The sequence below is a fragment of the Budorcas taxicolor genome, chromosome 7 (genome assembly GCF_023091745.1).
Source record: "Budorcas taxicolor isolate Tak-1 chromosome 7, Takin1.1, whole genome shotgun sequence".
In the NCBI taxonomy this organism is placed as follows: domain Eukaryota; kingdom Metazoa; phylum Chordata; class Mammalia; order Artiodactyla; family Bovidae; genus Budorcas; species Budorcas taxicolor.
Window position 1 is genome coordinate 37,278,288 of NC_068916.1, and position 15,609 is coordinate 37,293,896.

The window sequence follows — 15,609 nt, forward strand, 5'->3', positions numbered from 1 at the left end:
ATGGCCTCACGATGGCTCAGGGCAAAAGAACCAAGACTCTGAGTCACTGGTTTGGGAGAAATTTTGCAAAAGGGCTCCTATGCATGAGGGAGGAGGGTGCAATGGATGATAAGACACAGGTTCCTTCTGCAAAATACCATCACGAGTGTATCCACAATGAGAAAGAGAGAACACAGAGGCCCCTTTCTCTAAAATTTATCTTCAAGGCCATTTGATTTTATGGAGTGGAATAAAACTGACTTGCAAAAAAATAAAAGAAAAGAATAAAACTCCCTTCTTTGCTCTTTGGCAGGGTGAAGTAGAGAAGTCAAGTCTCCCCGCTGAACTACTATGAGGTCAGAAGCCTTGCTGCTATATTTCACACTGCTACACTGTGCTGGGGCTGCCTTCCCAGAAGATTCTGAGCCAATCAGTATTTCGCATGGCAACTGTAAGTATCCACCTCTCTCTCACTCTCTCCCTCTGTGGGCACGTGTGCCTGGGTCAACTGGCAAAGCTCACACATTAAACATTTCATAGAAGAGACTTGTTAGGCACTTAAACTTGTGTGGATGGCATGCATGGGGGCGTGCTAAGTCGCTTCAGTTGTGTCCAACTCTTTGCGATCCCATGGACTGTAGCCCTCCAGGCTCCTCTGTCCATGGGATTCTCCAGGCAAGAACACTGGAGTGGGTCGCCATGCCCTCCTCCAGGGGATCTTCCCCACCCAGGGAGTGCCACCTGGGAAGGTGGATAATTCAAGTCTAGTCAAACTGGTGGGATGACTGTTCTATGACTCCAATAAACAAGGTTGCGGGGACACACTTGTGTGAGGATTTAAAACATCCCTCAGTACCTCCAGTGAAGTCTCAGTTACTACAAGGAGGCTGTGATCACGCCTAGAAACCAGCTGTGGGAGAACATCATGGTCTTCTGGGTGTTGCCAGGACTGCACATTTTCATAGGGTAACTAATACAGAGGCATTGTTACAACAGAGAAGAAGACTGGGACAAAAATTAACTTCTGTTTAGACCCAGAAGTATATCATTGCAAGACTTAGAGTGCTTCTGAGTTCCCGGGGGACCTAGTTTAACTGTTCATAAGTTTTTTTTGATCTCTGCTTCAGTATCGAGGGTAGAAAGCACCATGATGAAAAGGTCAGGTGACTCCTCAAAAGAGGATAATTCTACCTGCGTGTGGAATGAAATAGACAATTAACTACTTTTTTTCCTTTTCTCCAAAAGATAAAATATTTTATCACAGTAAAGGGGAAAGCATTTTACCCAAATATCTATCTTCACAGTGGTTATCCTCAAACATTGAATGAACCATTAAAAACATATTTGACAGAAATATTAGGATACTAACGCCGTCCACCCAGCTTTCTGCCGGAAGGTCTAGGTTGTAAAAAGAAGTAATTTTACATGAGGGTGAGGTGGCAAGGCTTTACACCTCTAATTAAGAACAAAAGTTAGGGTATGACTAAGGACCAAACTGTGTAGCTTGAAATCATCATTCTTGAAGTGGCGTGTGTGCATGCCAAGTCGCCTCAGTCGTGTCCAGCTCTTTTGTGATCCCGTGGACTGTAGCCCACCAGGCTCCTCTGTTCATGGGGATTCTCTAGGCAAGAACACTGGAGTGGCTTGCCATTTCCTTCCTCCACCTAACTCAAGGTACTAAACCTTAATAAGCGTTTATCTTCATTTGAGATAAGTATTCTATCTTCAGTGGCCCTGTGCAGAAGAGACCCCAGGAAAAAAAATGAAGGAAGAGACCCCAAATATGCTGCTGAAAACCATACTTCAGTGGACACTCAAATCTTTGACAGGACAGAGACAGGAATTAATTGTTTTAGCAACTTCCTTGATGAATGGGTGGATAAAATTTCAGACCAGTGGAAGGGAAAGCACAAGATAATCCCATACCAAGCATGGTTGTGAGTAAGATATACTGATGCTCTAAGAGTGAGTCAGAGTCAGAGGCTACCGGGGTTTAAGGTGTGTGGGTCAGAGCATTAATCTATGAATGGATTTTGAGTCATTACTTATACCTCTCACCCCTCAAAACAACTGCCTCTTAAATGTGACTCATCTTTTTCCCCCCCTTAGTTTCTCTGAAGATCATAGGTTGTGCTCTGGAGATCATAGGTTTAAAGGCAGAGAGATTTCTGAGATGTAGGTATTTCCGAAGGTCAGGTATTATTACAAATTGCCTATTCTCCACTGAGGAGAACTGCAGAAAAGGAGAAATACGCTCGCTGACTCCGCAGGTCAGGGAAAATTCCAGATCACCCGACTGGCTACACTCAGTTTGACCCTGTCCTGTCAAAGTCTCCATTTCTATGAGATTAGCCAATTGCTTAACTTGAGAGTGAACTTCCCACAGTTCCTAGAATGCCAGCCGACCTAGCGGAGCTGCCTTCAATAGTAGATTATTCCAGCTGGACGCCTGTGGAGACTGTATTTTCCTTCTGGCTCCTGGACGAGGGCTCTTGCCTCCAGACCACATTGCCTTTGCGGTGATTGATGGGAAGGCTGCTTTGAAATAGTTTTGTCCGGAGACAAGATCTTTGGCAGACTGCCCCTCAGGCTTAGCACTCTAAAGGAGATGAAAAGAAAACTGGGGAAGAAAAGAGCACCTTCATGTAAAGGGTTCACTGGCAAGTTTAATCCTCCCCCCCCCCAGAAAGAGGGACAAGTCAGAAAGAGTGACACTCAGAAACCTAAGCCCAGGCTTATTAGCATCAGGAAATGAAACTGTAACTCAATTATCCTTAAAGAGCACTTTTCTATCACAACATTTCCTAAAATAACAGACCTGCGTGGAAATGGAAAACGGCGGCATGGTTGGACTTCAAAATGGTTTTGTTCGGCGGCCACCCACTTCCGCCCGCCCCGGCGCTGTCAATTCTTGGCTTGATTTCCTCTTCCCTCTCTTGCCCCATGTCCTCTTTTCACAGATACAAAACAGTATCCGGTGTTTGTGGGTCACAAGCCAGGACGGAACACCACGCAGAGGCACAGGCTGGACATCCAGATGATCGTGATCATGAACAGAACCCTCTACATTGCCGCCAGGTGAGCCCCCTTTCCCCATGTTTGCCTTTGGCGCATCCAACGGTCCTAATACCTAAATGTCCACACTCTAAGCTAAGCTAAGTCACTTCAGTCGTGTCCGACTCTGTGCGACCCCATAGACGGCAGCCCACCAGGCTCCCCCATCCCTGGATTGCCGCCAGGTGAGCCCCCTTTCCCCATGTTTGCCTTGGGAGCATCCAACGGTCCTAATACCTAAATGTCCACAATCTGCCTCATAGTAAAGATCGTGACATTCCCAAAGAGAGTGTTACTTCACTTAAAGGCTACTTTCATTTGTCAAGCAACCATTCTTTCAAGATTTCCTGTGTCCTTTTAACTTGATGGTGTGGATTTGGATAGAAATAATTGCATATTTTGGAGTTTAAACTCAAATAATCCACTGTTTATCTTGAACATTGTGTATATATACATATATATGTATATACACACATACAGTATACACAGATATTTACTCAAGCATAGGGTAAAGTGTTCTCTCCTTGATACTTGCTAAATTAAGTTAAACATGTCAACATGCATCAAATTAAGTTGAATGTGTGTGTGGGTGGGTGTATGTTAAACCTGTATTTTTGCAGATAATATATAGTATATATTATTACTTTAGCAGAATGGCAGCAGCCACCCCGTAGAAGCTTTTGATAGGAATCTAGTTCTGAAAATACTCATCCACTGGAGAAATGTTATTCAAACAGACCATGACTTAAGGATAAATAGCCTGGCAAGAATACTACCCAGACAGGGTTCATATGGATTTAGGTTTTGTTTCAACTCTAAACTTACCTGGACCACAACTTCTCTGGCTGTTCAGCGTCCTCTGTTAAATAAGACACTAGAGTAGAATTTCTTAATGGTGTCCCCTGGGATTCTAAAAATACATGATTCGCCATTGGGGACAGGGGTTGTGGCTTATTCAAAATATTTCTAAATAAACAGCAACAAGGAGCACTATCTTGTGGGGTCCACTGTGGTATAACCTGGGTCTAGACTGATGAATAGTTTTACACTGGGAAGGAAAAATAAAGATTATGTTTTTAGTACCTGTCTGGCTGTGCACACGAGTAAAGTAAATAACACCAGTGCTGGTTCCTTCAAAGCACTTAGATGTTCTGAAAATACAAGCTATACAATGTAAAGTTAAAAAAAAAAAAACCACTGGCTAGATTAAAATATCCTACGAGTACCCTACATTTTGGTCCCAGGGAGCAATGCCAAAGCACTTTCTAAAAATTCTACTTCACAAACACTGAGTACATACTTCTTGTATGTGCTATATAAATTGCAAATATAGTTGTAAGTTCTTTATAAATGTTAATTCATTCAATCCTGGGGCCAAAAAAAGAAAAACCCCTTTGAGTTAGAGCTATTTTCATCCCTGTGTATACCAGGAGGAAACCAAGGTACACAAAGGTGGAATGACTGGGTCAGAATGACAGAGGCAGGATTTGAACTGGAATAGTCTTTCTCTAGAGTCTAGGTCACTACTGTCTGTGCTCTGCAGCCTACTGAGCCATAGAAGGCCTACTTGTCCTGGTAATAACCTGCTAATAGCTTTTCCCCAAGAACAGTAGCCACTGTGGGTATTCATTAAAAACATTCCAATGAGTCCCCAGTAGCCACCTCTCTGGGAGAGTATTCAGTTCAATTCAGTCGCTCAGTCATGTCCGACTCTTTGCGACCCCATGAATTGCAGCATGCCAGGCCTCCCTGTCCATCACCAACTCCCGGAGTTCACTCAGACTCACGTCCATCGAGCCAGTGATGTCATCCAGCCATCTCATCCTCTGTCGTCCCCTTCTCCTCCTGCCCCCAATCCCTCCCAGCAACAGACTCTTTTCCAGTGAGTCAACTCTTCGCATGAGGTGGCCAAAGTATTGGAGTTTCAGCTTTAGCATCATTCCTTCCAAAGAACACCCAGGCCTGATCTCCTTTAGGATGGACTGGTTGGATCTCCTTGCAGTCCAAGGGACTCTCAAGAGTCTTCTCCAGCACCACAGTTCAAAGGCATCAATTCTTCAGCGCTCAGCTTTCTTCACAGTCCAACTCTCACATCCATACATGACCACTGGAAAGTATTAGCTCCCTCTTAAATACCATTTTCAGTTTCCTATATGTAACAGGGATGGAAGATTACATTTGTACCCAGTTAGCTAAAGGCTGGTCAAAACAAATGATTAAACATTATATCTGTGAGAAATAGGCTGACTCAAGACTCTTCTATGAATTGTTCACTTTGCAACCCAGTCTTTACGGGGAAAAGAAACATAACCGACTACCTGATGACTTTAACTTGGCTGTAAAACAGTCCAGGGGGCACCAGAGTTAGGAACAAGGTGCTGTGCAGACTTCAAGGTGACCAATATTACACCTTGTTACAACCAAGACTGTTTCATCCTAACTCCTGACCCCAAGAAAAGGAGAAAGGGAAGAAGGAAAAAAGGAGAAACAGATTCACTTTTGTAACACTATAAGACAGACTCATCTTTGGTTAAAGGTCAAATCTTGACCTTGGTTAAAAGTCAAATCTGTAACAGCCTAGTACTGACATGTTGGTTTTCACTTTGTGCAGTCACTTCCGTGGAGTACGCACCCCTGGAAAAATTCCTAAATGATTTCTGCGGTTTGCATATTTAGGGTCTCTCCTCTCTCTTTAATTTCACATTTCCCAACAGAGCCCCAAGAGATCCACGTTCCCAGGCAGCCACTAACATGATTTAAAGTGAAATCTTTCCCCAGACTCAAGTCATGCCAACATAGTTCAGTGGTGCTCACCAGAGAGGGGAAGAGGAAGTCCTAGGATTGAGTCAGTTTGTGTTCAAGTAAGAGCAGTGTACAAACCCGGGGTGCACACACGGTGCTGGGGAAAAACCCTTGACCCCTGATATGTGGTTTAGCATAATGCATCATTCTGTGTGTTGGGCAATGTGATCTCTTGGAGACTGAAAAATATTGCCACTGTCCAAGGGAGATTTCATTCATAGAATTTTGATTTTTAAAAGGGTCCCCGGTTCTTCTAGACAATGGGTGTCAGCTATCAGAAGCCATGTCCCCAACCAGAACCCAGGGACTGAGTGAAGCTTGATGAGCAATGCCCCTTTTCAGTTCTGCTTTATTATTATCCATTTTGTAAATTCTTTTTTTGTTGTTTAATCTCTGAACTGCTAATTAACATAAACAGGCCATGCCAAAGGGCTGGGGGGTGGGGGGGAGTGGCAATCAAGAGCTTTCTGAGGAATTGCCAGTGCATATTAATCAGATGTTAATTTACAGTTCATACGTTCAGCTCCTACTTAAAGTTTTGAGGAGAGGCAGGGCCAGAAAAAATCTCGAGTCATCTCAAAGCTGATACCAAAGTAATAGGCAATTCCACTCCAATAATGAACCTGACCCACAGCACCGCCAATAAAGTCAAACAAGCAATAAAGGAATGCTGTAAAACTGCCTCGGAATTAAAGGGCAGAGCAGTTCTGGCACCCTACTGGAGTCTGAAGAACTTTCCAATTCAGCAGTTTACAAAACAGGCTCTCTCTCCCCCTCACCACTCTTACACACACATACACACTCACACACACTCACAAGGGCAAGGGAATTTTATAGGCCAACTGCCTTACCCCCTCCTTTTATTTTCATAGGAGAAAGCCTGTTTTTATTTCTGTTTTTCACTGTTGTTCTTTCCCTAAAAGTAGTAGCAAACAGATTTCCAAAGAACTGGGGGAAAAAATGGAAGTAAATCCTGACAGCAGATAATTCCTTTCTTTTTTCTTTCCTCCCTTCTCCCCTTTCCCTTTCTTTTAAGTAATGAGGGGCCCTGAAAGTCTGCATGGGAGCCTTGAGGTCTTGCTTTAAAGCTGTGGGTAATTTTCCAGCCCCAGGACTTCCTGCATTTTAGAAAAAGTCAATGTTATTTCAAGGGAAAACGAGCTGTTTTGCTTTCCCTCACTAGCCCCCCATCTCCTCAGTTGAGTGTAGCGCTTTTCTTTTCTTTCTTCTGAATTCCAGACAAAAACGCCCTTGTACTCAGCTCACACAGAAGGGGATGTTTAAATATAGCCCCACACCTGAGCTGCTCATTCTGTTTCTCCCCTTCCAAGGGGAGATTGGCAGCGAATCATAAAGACAACCAAGTTCTCAGCAAAACAGGAAGGTGAACAGAAGCAAGAAATGTAAACTTTAGCTCAAGTACATCTTAACCTTAATTGACCATCACTGTGTGTAAAAGAGTGGCTTCTGGAAATAATTTTACCTTTATCGTCTTCAGTCTTGTCAATCAAATCATCAAAGGTAAAGCTGAAAATATGTTTTCGAAAAAGTGATGGAGACAGACATTAGCTTTTTGTTAGCTCTCTCGATGAACAACTCTAGCATGTTGAATGCCAAGTGAGAGGGCATGCGAACTCATCTGTGTGCTAGTTTGGAAGCCTGTTTAACTTTCAGACATCTCCCACCTAAACTACGGACGTACATACAGATGTTATTATTACGGGATGCGAGAGACTACTGGCAAGTTTTCATAAAAGGTGGCAAGATCCCATGATTTCTCTGAAGGTGCTGAATGTGTTTCTGAAGCATCTCTTAGAAGCTGAACCCTCCCCTTCTTCTTGCCCTCTGATCTTGTTTTTAATAACATGGATGTGGATTTATCTGCCTTGAATGAGACATGGACTCATTCAGGAGAAAACGCACTGGCTTGACTCTTGCGTCTAACATTGTCTTAATTCTTCCTTGTTTATAGGGACCATATTTATACTGTTGACATAGACACCTCACACACAGAAGAAATTTATTGTAGCAAAGTAAGTAGTTTTAAAACCTTCTTTCAGAAATGAAGGATCTTAGGATGGTTCTTGGAGAGAATATGTATTGTAAATGCATTGACTGAGATGACATGGCTTAGAATAATTGGGAACATTTTATGAAATTTTAATTTGGGGATGAGTTAGGGCTTAATATGAAATGGTTATGTACTTCATATTTTATTCATCAATTACGTGTACATAAACACATTGGAATTTTAGGTAATTCCTAAATTCGTTGGATAAAATATTGGATATTTGTCCAGGAAAAGATCAGTTTCCATACATAAACTTTTGTCCCACAAGTGCTTCACTGTTATGTTTCCATATCTTGCAATATTAAGTTTGACTTCACTGTTGTGGTTCAGGAATTTGATCATTATCCATTTCAGACAGATATAAAATATAACCAACGCTTTCTTATAACTCCACATGGAGGTATTTTAAGTTAATAAAGTCTGCCCCAGAAGTAGATGATCCCTTCAGCACATGAATTTATGTGAAGGAGTGTAACCTGAATTAAATCTTTGTCCACCTAAGGTGAATGTCCCCTTTATGTTTAAGAAAATGACTTCCATATTTTAAGGAAAAGGCCTGCTTTATGGAAACTGATTTATCAAGTGAAAGGAAAGGGCAAGGACATGTATTTTATCAAAATGAGCATAATTTAGCAAGTTAATGCGGATATTTTATGTGAAATTTCCACACTGTTGTTTATTCTTCTTTCCTTTCTCCTTCATCTTTTTCTCAAAGAGAAGATCATTTCGTAGTCTAATGAATAGATAGGGGTTCAAAATTAAATGAACACTTCCATTTCTAATCTTTTGTTGTTATGGTGAATTAATCACGGAGAAAGGGTGTGGAAAGCTTTCAATAAATATATGTTCAGCTTCTAGTCTGCCCCAGGGAACTCTTACTTCTAAAATCAAATGCAACAACGTCTGGGCTCTAATTGATTTCTTTCTTGATCCCTGCAGAAACTGACATGGAAATCTAGACAGGCTGATGTAGACACATGCAGAATGAAGGGAAAACATAAGGTAGGCAATTTTCATTTCTTCTGCAGCTGCCACTTTGGGTTAAGTTCTTGACTGTTATCTCCAGCTGCAGACCGTGATGTGGAATGGCTCACGCTAGTCCCTTTTCCCCCAGTAATTGCTTCTTCCATCAACTTATTGAAGGCTTTAATTTGCAAAAAATAGTTTGCTTTTAATGTGATGAAACAGTATGACAGCTGCGAGGGCTGCATCATGAACTATTTAGGGGGCACCAGGGACTTTGGACCCCAAACTGGCTTGTGCTGAGTCTTCTGAGTACACTTGCCGGGAGCCCACCTCGTGGTCCATAGCCCTCAGAAAGTCTGCAGGAGAGCCCAGAAAGGCTGCCGCAGACACAAGGGGTCTGCGCCTCCTGCCATAGAACAGCATAAAAACACACTCCAGCGGCAGACCTCGTGTATCAAGGGACTCTGGAGCCTCTGGCATTAAAATTAATGTGACGGGGTGCTGCTACGTCCTGGCTTGCTTTCCTTTGGTGGCACAAACACACACCTCCTGTTCTTATTTACTGTTGAAAAGCAGTTGTTACTGTCAGCATCATCTTGGGGGTAAAAACACAAGGAGGAGCCGGGACTTTCCCAGGAGAACGCCCCAGCCCCTGCATTTTCACCTGGCTCTCAGCACATCATGGCCCACGGTTGAATGGGTTTCTACCCTGAGCTGGACACCCAAAAGTCTGAACTGTTTTTCAGGATGAGTGTCACAACTTTATTAAAGTTCTGCTGAAGAAAAATGATGATACTTTGTTCGTCTGTGGAACTAATGCCTTCAACCCTTCCTGCAGAAACTATAAGGTAAATGATGTTTTGTCTGTTGGAACCACACAGCCCGGAGGTATTTCATAATTTACTGTGATTGTGCCCGCAGTCACCTAAGAGGGTTAATTCAACACCACCTGGGTTCCTCTTGCTTGTTCCACTTAATGTAGTGCTCCACATGACTGATCCTCAGCAGGCTTCTAAGCTTCCTGTTTGTTCAGGATTGACTGATGTGGCTTTAAAGAGCCGACCCGGCAAAGTATGTTTCTGTTAAGACCCTATTCTCTATTGTTCAGAATGTCAGCCAGTGTACCCCATAGACCATGTGGGTTTCCTCTCTCTCCCTTTCTCCTTTTCCCTCCCATCCCACCATCTCCTCTCTGAGCACAAAAACACACTTATACTGTGAACGATTTCTATTTTAAAAGGGATCTCAAAAGCATGCCATTGGAAACTGTAGACATTCCTCTAGGTAAGATTTTCAAGAACAAAGGAATTTAATTCCATTCAGAACTCGGCTTACTTGACCATGGTCTGACTTATCTTGGCCTTCATGCAAAGGGGAAAAAGATTAACCCTTGCAGCATTAATAAATCAAGTTAGTTCATCTGATAATGGTGTCGCTGCAGGAGTGGAGGTAAAAATGACCTGAGGTCTTGACCCTACATCTTTACCTTTCCTTGTCCCTCTTCCGGCAGTAGCCTCTTGTTCAGCAAATACGTGCTCCCATGACTAGGAACTGACACTGTAAAGACAGATAGGAGGCGTCCATTCTTAGTGAAGCCAGACACTAAGAAAACTCAGGGAGAAGAAAACTTCAGTCCATGGGTTTGCTGCCATGGTGGCATAATACAGAGCCTGATGGAAGCATCGCAGAAAAGTGCTTACTTCAGCCTGAGACGAGCAGTCAGGGAAAGCTTCCAGAAGGAGGTGGACAACCCCTCTCTTCAAGTGCTCCCTCCTGTTGTCAGGACATGTGGAACATGAACACCCCAGCCCAGGAGAGACCCGAGCATCTGTGACTGCCCAGAACCTGACATAGTGTCTCCAAACAGGTGTTCAGTTCATTTTTTGTGGGGTAAATAGTGAATGAGATAATGCCTAACCTCAGTCTTAAAGAAGAAGTAACCAAATGAAGGGAGCGGGGCATTCCAAGTAGGGGAACAGCATGAACAAAGGCCTGGAGTAAGAAACTGTCTACTGAGCTTGAGAAACTTCATTTGGTGCCAAAGTGTTGGACCTTGAAGTGACAAGTGACAGTCAACAAGAGTCTGCAGAGGTAGGTGGCCCCAGGGATGAAGGGAAGAGAAGAGATTCAAGAGATACTGAAGTATTTGGTCAAGCCAAAACCAGGAGGATTTATGTTGTTGTTGTACGGCAGAAACCAACACAGCACTGTAAGGCAATTATCCTATTTTTTAAAAAAAAAAGGATTTACTGATTAATAAGCACAGGATAAAGAGAGAGAGGAGTTAAGAACTACTGTGAGACCATCTCCTGGTTGGGTGGATGGGGCGGCCATCATTGTGGACAGGGAGGACAGAAGAGCGGTGGGGTGGTGAGAACATGGGGGGTTCCATTTTGCATATGCTGAGTGTGCCTGGCACCACAGATGGCAGTGCCTACAGGACATGAATAGAGAGCTCCAACAAAAAGATGGACGGCTCAGCCTTGATTTAGGGAGAGACACAGGGATGTCTAGATTTGGGTTTCACCAGCATAAAGTAAAACCTTAGGGATGAGAAAAGAAATGATGGGCTGCTGTCAGGACCAGAGGGCTCACCAGCCTGAGTTGGACAGTTTTAAAAGACTTTGCCTTGGCACAGCCAGAGGGAGAATCTATTTTACCCTCATGCTCATCTTCCACGTATGTTTGGAAATGGGCACCAGCAGGGCCAGCATTAGGGTGAGGCAAGGGAGGCACTCCGATCAGGAGCAACATGCGAGGGCACACCAAAAACAATTCAGTAATGGGGCTTCCCGGGCGGCAGTGGTGAGGAATCTGCCTTGCAATCCAAGAGGCATGGGCTCAGTCCCTGGTGCGGGAAGATCCCACACGCTACGGAGCAACTGTGTACAACTGCTGAGGCCATGAGTCGTAACAGGAGAAGCCGCTGCAGCGAGAAGTGCACACCGCAACTGGAGACGACCCCCTCCCGCTGGCTCTTAGTAAACGGAGAAAGCCCACTTGCAGCAATAGGACCCACCAGAGCCAATACATAAGTAAATGACTTTTTTATAAAATTTACTAATCAAGATACATGATATTTCCAACGTGGTATTTTTGTAAGTCTAAACTAATGCCCAAAATGTGAAACTGTTAGTCACTCAGTTGTGTCTGACTCTTTGCAACTTCATGGACTGTAGCCCACCAGGCTCCTCTGTCCATGGAATTCTCCAGGCAAGAATACTGGAGTAGGCAGCCATTCCCTTCTCCAGCAGATCTTCCCAACCCAGGGATCGAACCCGGGTCTCCTGCTTTGCAAGCAGATTCTTTACCATCTGAGGCACCAGGGAAGCAGAGGATGAGATGGTTGGATGGCATCACCGACTCAATGAACATGAGTTTGGGCAAACTCCAGGAGATGGTGAAAGACAGGGAAGCCTAGCATTCTGCAGTCCATGGGGTCACAAAGTTGGACACGACTGAACAACAATGCAAAAAAATACTATCACTAGATATTAAAATTTCACATAATGACAGGAGCTAATTCAGGTGCTAAGAGGCAGCCCGTCAAGTCAAACATTCAGCCAGTAACGGTATACTGGAGCTCTGACTTTAATTCTGCCACTTAATATTCCATCCCTGTGTGTCATTGTTTAGGACTCATTAAGATGAATGCTTTGAACAAATCCGAACGAATTCCCTAGCTGGAGACCTATCTCCTATGACAAATTACAGGTTTCCTTGGCACTGTGTTACCCAGCCTGCAAGGGATCCAGCTCCTTCTTCCCGCACGTGTTTCATTCCCCAGGGTGCTCCACCTCTAAGAGGTGCCTTCACCTCCCCCTTGTTCTAGCCACACTGCTGAGACATGTTCCAGGACCCCAGGGCCTCTCAGGAACGACAGGATATACCTAGCATGGAGAATGGCAGAGAAACTCTTGGCATTGCTCAGAAAAGTGTTTTCAGACTCTCCGGGCAGACTGGGACTTTCCCGAGGACATGGGACATAATGTATTTGGTTTCAGAGAAAATGGACAGCATATCTCATAAGTGCTTTTTTATCACCAGATCAAGACCAAAAACAATAGCCAGTCTTCCACTGAAAGACCCAAATCACAGAGTTCAGAAGCATCAAGTGAAACTACTTTGAAGCAGGAAAGTGACAAAATTTTGGTCTCTGCTTCTGTACCGTGCCCTGACTTCCACAAGTTTTATAACAGAAGTAAGCTGAATATATTAGAGATCAGAGCCCCAAATAAGATTATCCAGGGAAGAATTCTGAAGGCTGTCCATTATAAATCCACAACTACACTCCATACCTTTTCCCTCCTGTTTTCTAAACCTCTTGAACTTCTGCACAAGTCAGGCTGGTTCTTAGTATAATTATCTCTACCCCACGGTGATTTAATTTCCCAGGGGCTGTTGTTAAGTCTCAGATTTGATGACTGCTACAAGGATTAGTTCTTACTTCAGGGAAAGAGGATTTCACCATGGCATTGTCTTGTCTCTGGACTTTCCAAGTTCACAAACCAATACATTAATTCCTCATTGCTTCCCATCCGTGACTAGCTATAGCTGTGGCCACTTTTTTAGAAGTAGGTACATTTTAAAAAATATATCCCCCTCGTATATTATTGTTGCCCCATGGGCAGGATTACAGCCTGCAACTGCTTGGGATAACAGCATTTCTGTTGCATCACTGTATAGCGGGTATCGCTCTGAATACTTGTCACAGACTGCAAAGTCTGTCGCAGTTAAACAAGAAGCTCTTGTTGGGATAAAATGTTAGGAAAAGACTTTCATAAAAATGTGCCGGGGAAGAGTACATTTGCTTTAAAGGGTGTCTAACTTGAACATCTTTCTCCTAAAAATGTATTTCTAACACAACTGCTTCATGTGATTCTCAGCCACAGTTTAAACAAGCATTATGGCTTTGGCGGGGGAGATCCCAAAGTGGTTGCACATAGAAAAGGCCTGTCCTATCCTTGAAAAGTTTCTGTGGGTTGAGGGCAAAGGGCACAAATGATTGGACTATACTAGCGACTGCTCAGTAAGGATCTCACTCTTTCCTCCTGGGCAGCGACTCCAGGCTGCTTGATTCAGGCACTTCGATTTTAATGCTAAAGAGCATTTCACAGATCCTTCCTCAGTGCTGTCTTGGGTTTGTCTTCTCTCCGTTTTCATACATGGAGTCAAAGCATGCCACTGCCAGATGATAAACAAAACACCCTAAAACCATAAAGAAGACTGAAATACAGAGGAGTCAGAACATTAGCACTGTGGAAGATATCACTGTTTGGTCTCTGTGATGCTGAGACTTCAATGCTAGGAAGCTCTCATGGTGTCAGGAAGGGAGGGTGGGAGGAACCCCTGAATTATTGGTCTAGATGGGCCAAGCACTGACAGTTGGCTGATCAACAGAGGTTCATTTCCTGCTCACATCACAGTCAAGTGTGGGTCAGTCAGTGAGTTTCTATTCTGAGAGGTTATTCAGAAAGCCGGCTCTGTCCTGCTTATATGTCTGCCATCTCTTGCGATCTCCTAGGATCTTGGAATTCTCCACTGGATCCTCTCTAGGATCCAGTGAAGAAGATGGAAAGAGAAGGGAAGAGTGTGGAAAGAGAACAAGAGTGGAGGATCTGGGGAGGTTTTCGGGGGCAAGACCTAGAGGTGGGGCAGAGCCTTATACTCACACCCCATTGGCCAGAGCTCAGTCATGTGATCACACCTGACTGCAAGGGAGGATGGGAAATGTAGTTTAGTGTGATATGGAGGAAAGGGAAATGAATTTGTTGAACAGCTAGTAAGGCTTTGCCTCACCTGCAAATGCCTATGAGCCAGGCAGGTAACTTGTAAGAGTGAAGCAAGCAGCATGTCAATACAATCTATGGGTAAAGGGGTCTTGGTGCTAGAGACTATATGCCGATCTGAAGAAAATGGCAGGGGTGGCCATTACTCAACTATAGCTTGCTGCCCCTTGGCTAAGAAGGGCCGGAATTGACTTACCCACATGTTCAAAAGATGCAAGAAATCCAAGTTTTCATATGCAATCTGCCTTTTTAAGAGAGAGTTAGTTTTCCTTTTTCTTTTTCTAAACATACTCAGATGACCAAAGAGGCAGGCTAGTAATAACCTCTAGGGTACAGGAACAAGCCTGGGTTGGGCAGGAGGAGATGAGAGTCAAGTTGCAACCACACTGCTCATATCTGGGGCCCATGGGAGCCTCTCAGCTTCTGGGCCACTCTTTCTCATCTACATAATCTGAAGATCAGACATGTTTCTGAAGTAGGTACAAAGGCCACCTGAGCTCTGCTTGCATCTGTGTTTTTGTTCATGCTTGCTGATGCCATACTATTCTCGCAGGTAACCTGAGAAGAATTCCAGAGTCCTCTCCTAGAATTTAACCCACAAAGGCAAGACTCCTCTGGCAAAACAAAACAAAAACTGAGGTCATTCTCTGTAGAGTTCATGACTTAGCAGATAATTCTAGGGGATGGGGGAATATGTTTTCCTGAATACCTCAGAAATCCCTTTTCCAAGGAGAAAGATGCTTATTTCTCTAGCATTCCAGGAGGATATGGGAATCTCTTTATTGTCATGGTTCTGAGTCAAGCAGACATGACTGATTCTTCTGACTCTCCTAGCTACAGAATCTTGGTCAAATGACTTAATCTCTCTCAACGTCAGCTTCCCCATCTGAAACCAAAAGACTTAACCTTAGAGGGTATTTGACTATTATTTGCACCAGGCATATAAAT

At 43.8% G+C, this 15,609-nt stretch overlaps 1 protein-coding gene across 3 annotated transcripts in view; it reads left to right on the forward strand.

The window, feature by feature from the left end:
• The window catches only part of SEMA6A (semaphorin 6A), a 130,891-nt gene that overhangs the window by 65,050 nt on the left and 50,232 nt on the right, over positions 1 to 15,609 (forward strand). For all 3 annotated transcript variants that reach the window (XM_052642561.1, XM_052642562.1, XM_052642563.1), the window contains exons 2-6: positions 293 to 430; positions 2,940 to 3,057; positions 7,808 to 7,868; positions 8,846 to 8,908; positions 9,619 to 9,720. In XM_052642561.1, the coding sequence (XP_052498521.1) occupies positions 331 to 430; positions 2,940 to 3,057; positions 7,808 to 7,868; positions 8,846 to 8,908; positions 9,619 to 9,720 (444 nt within the window). In that variant the 5' untranslated portion in view covers positions 293 to 330. The remainder of the gene's footprint in view (positions 1 to 292; positions 431 to 2,939; positions 3,058 to 7,807; positions 7,869 to 8,845; positions 8,909 to 9,618; positions 9,721 to 15,609) is intronic.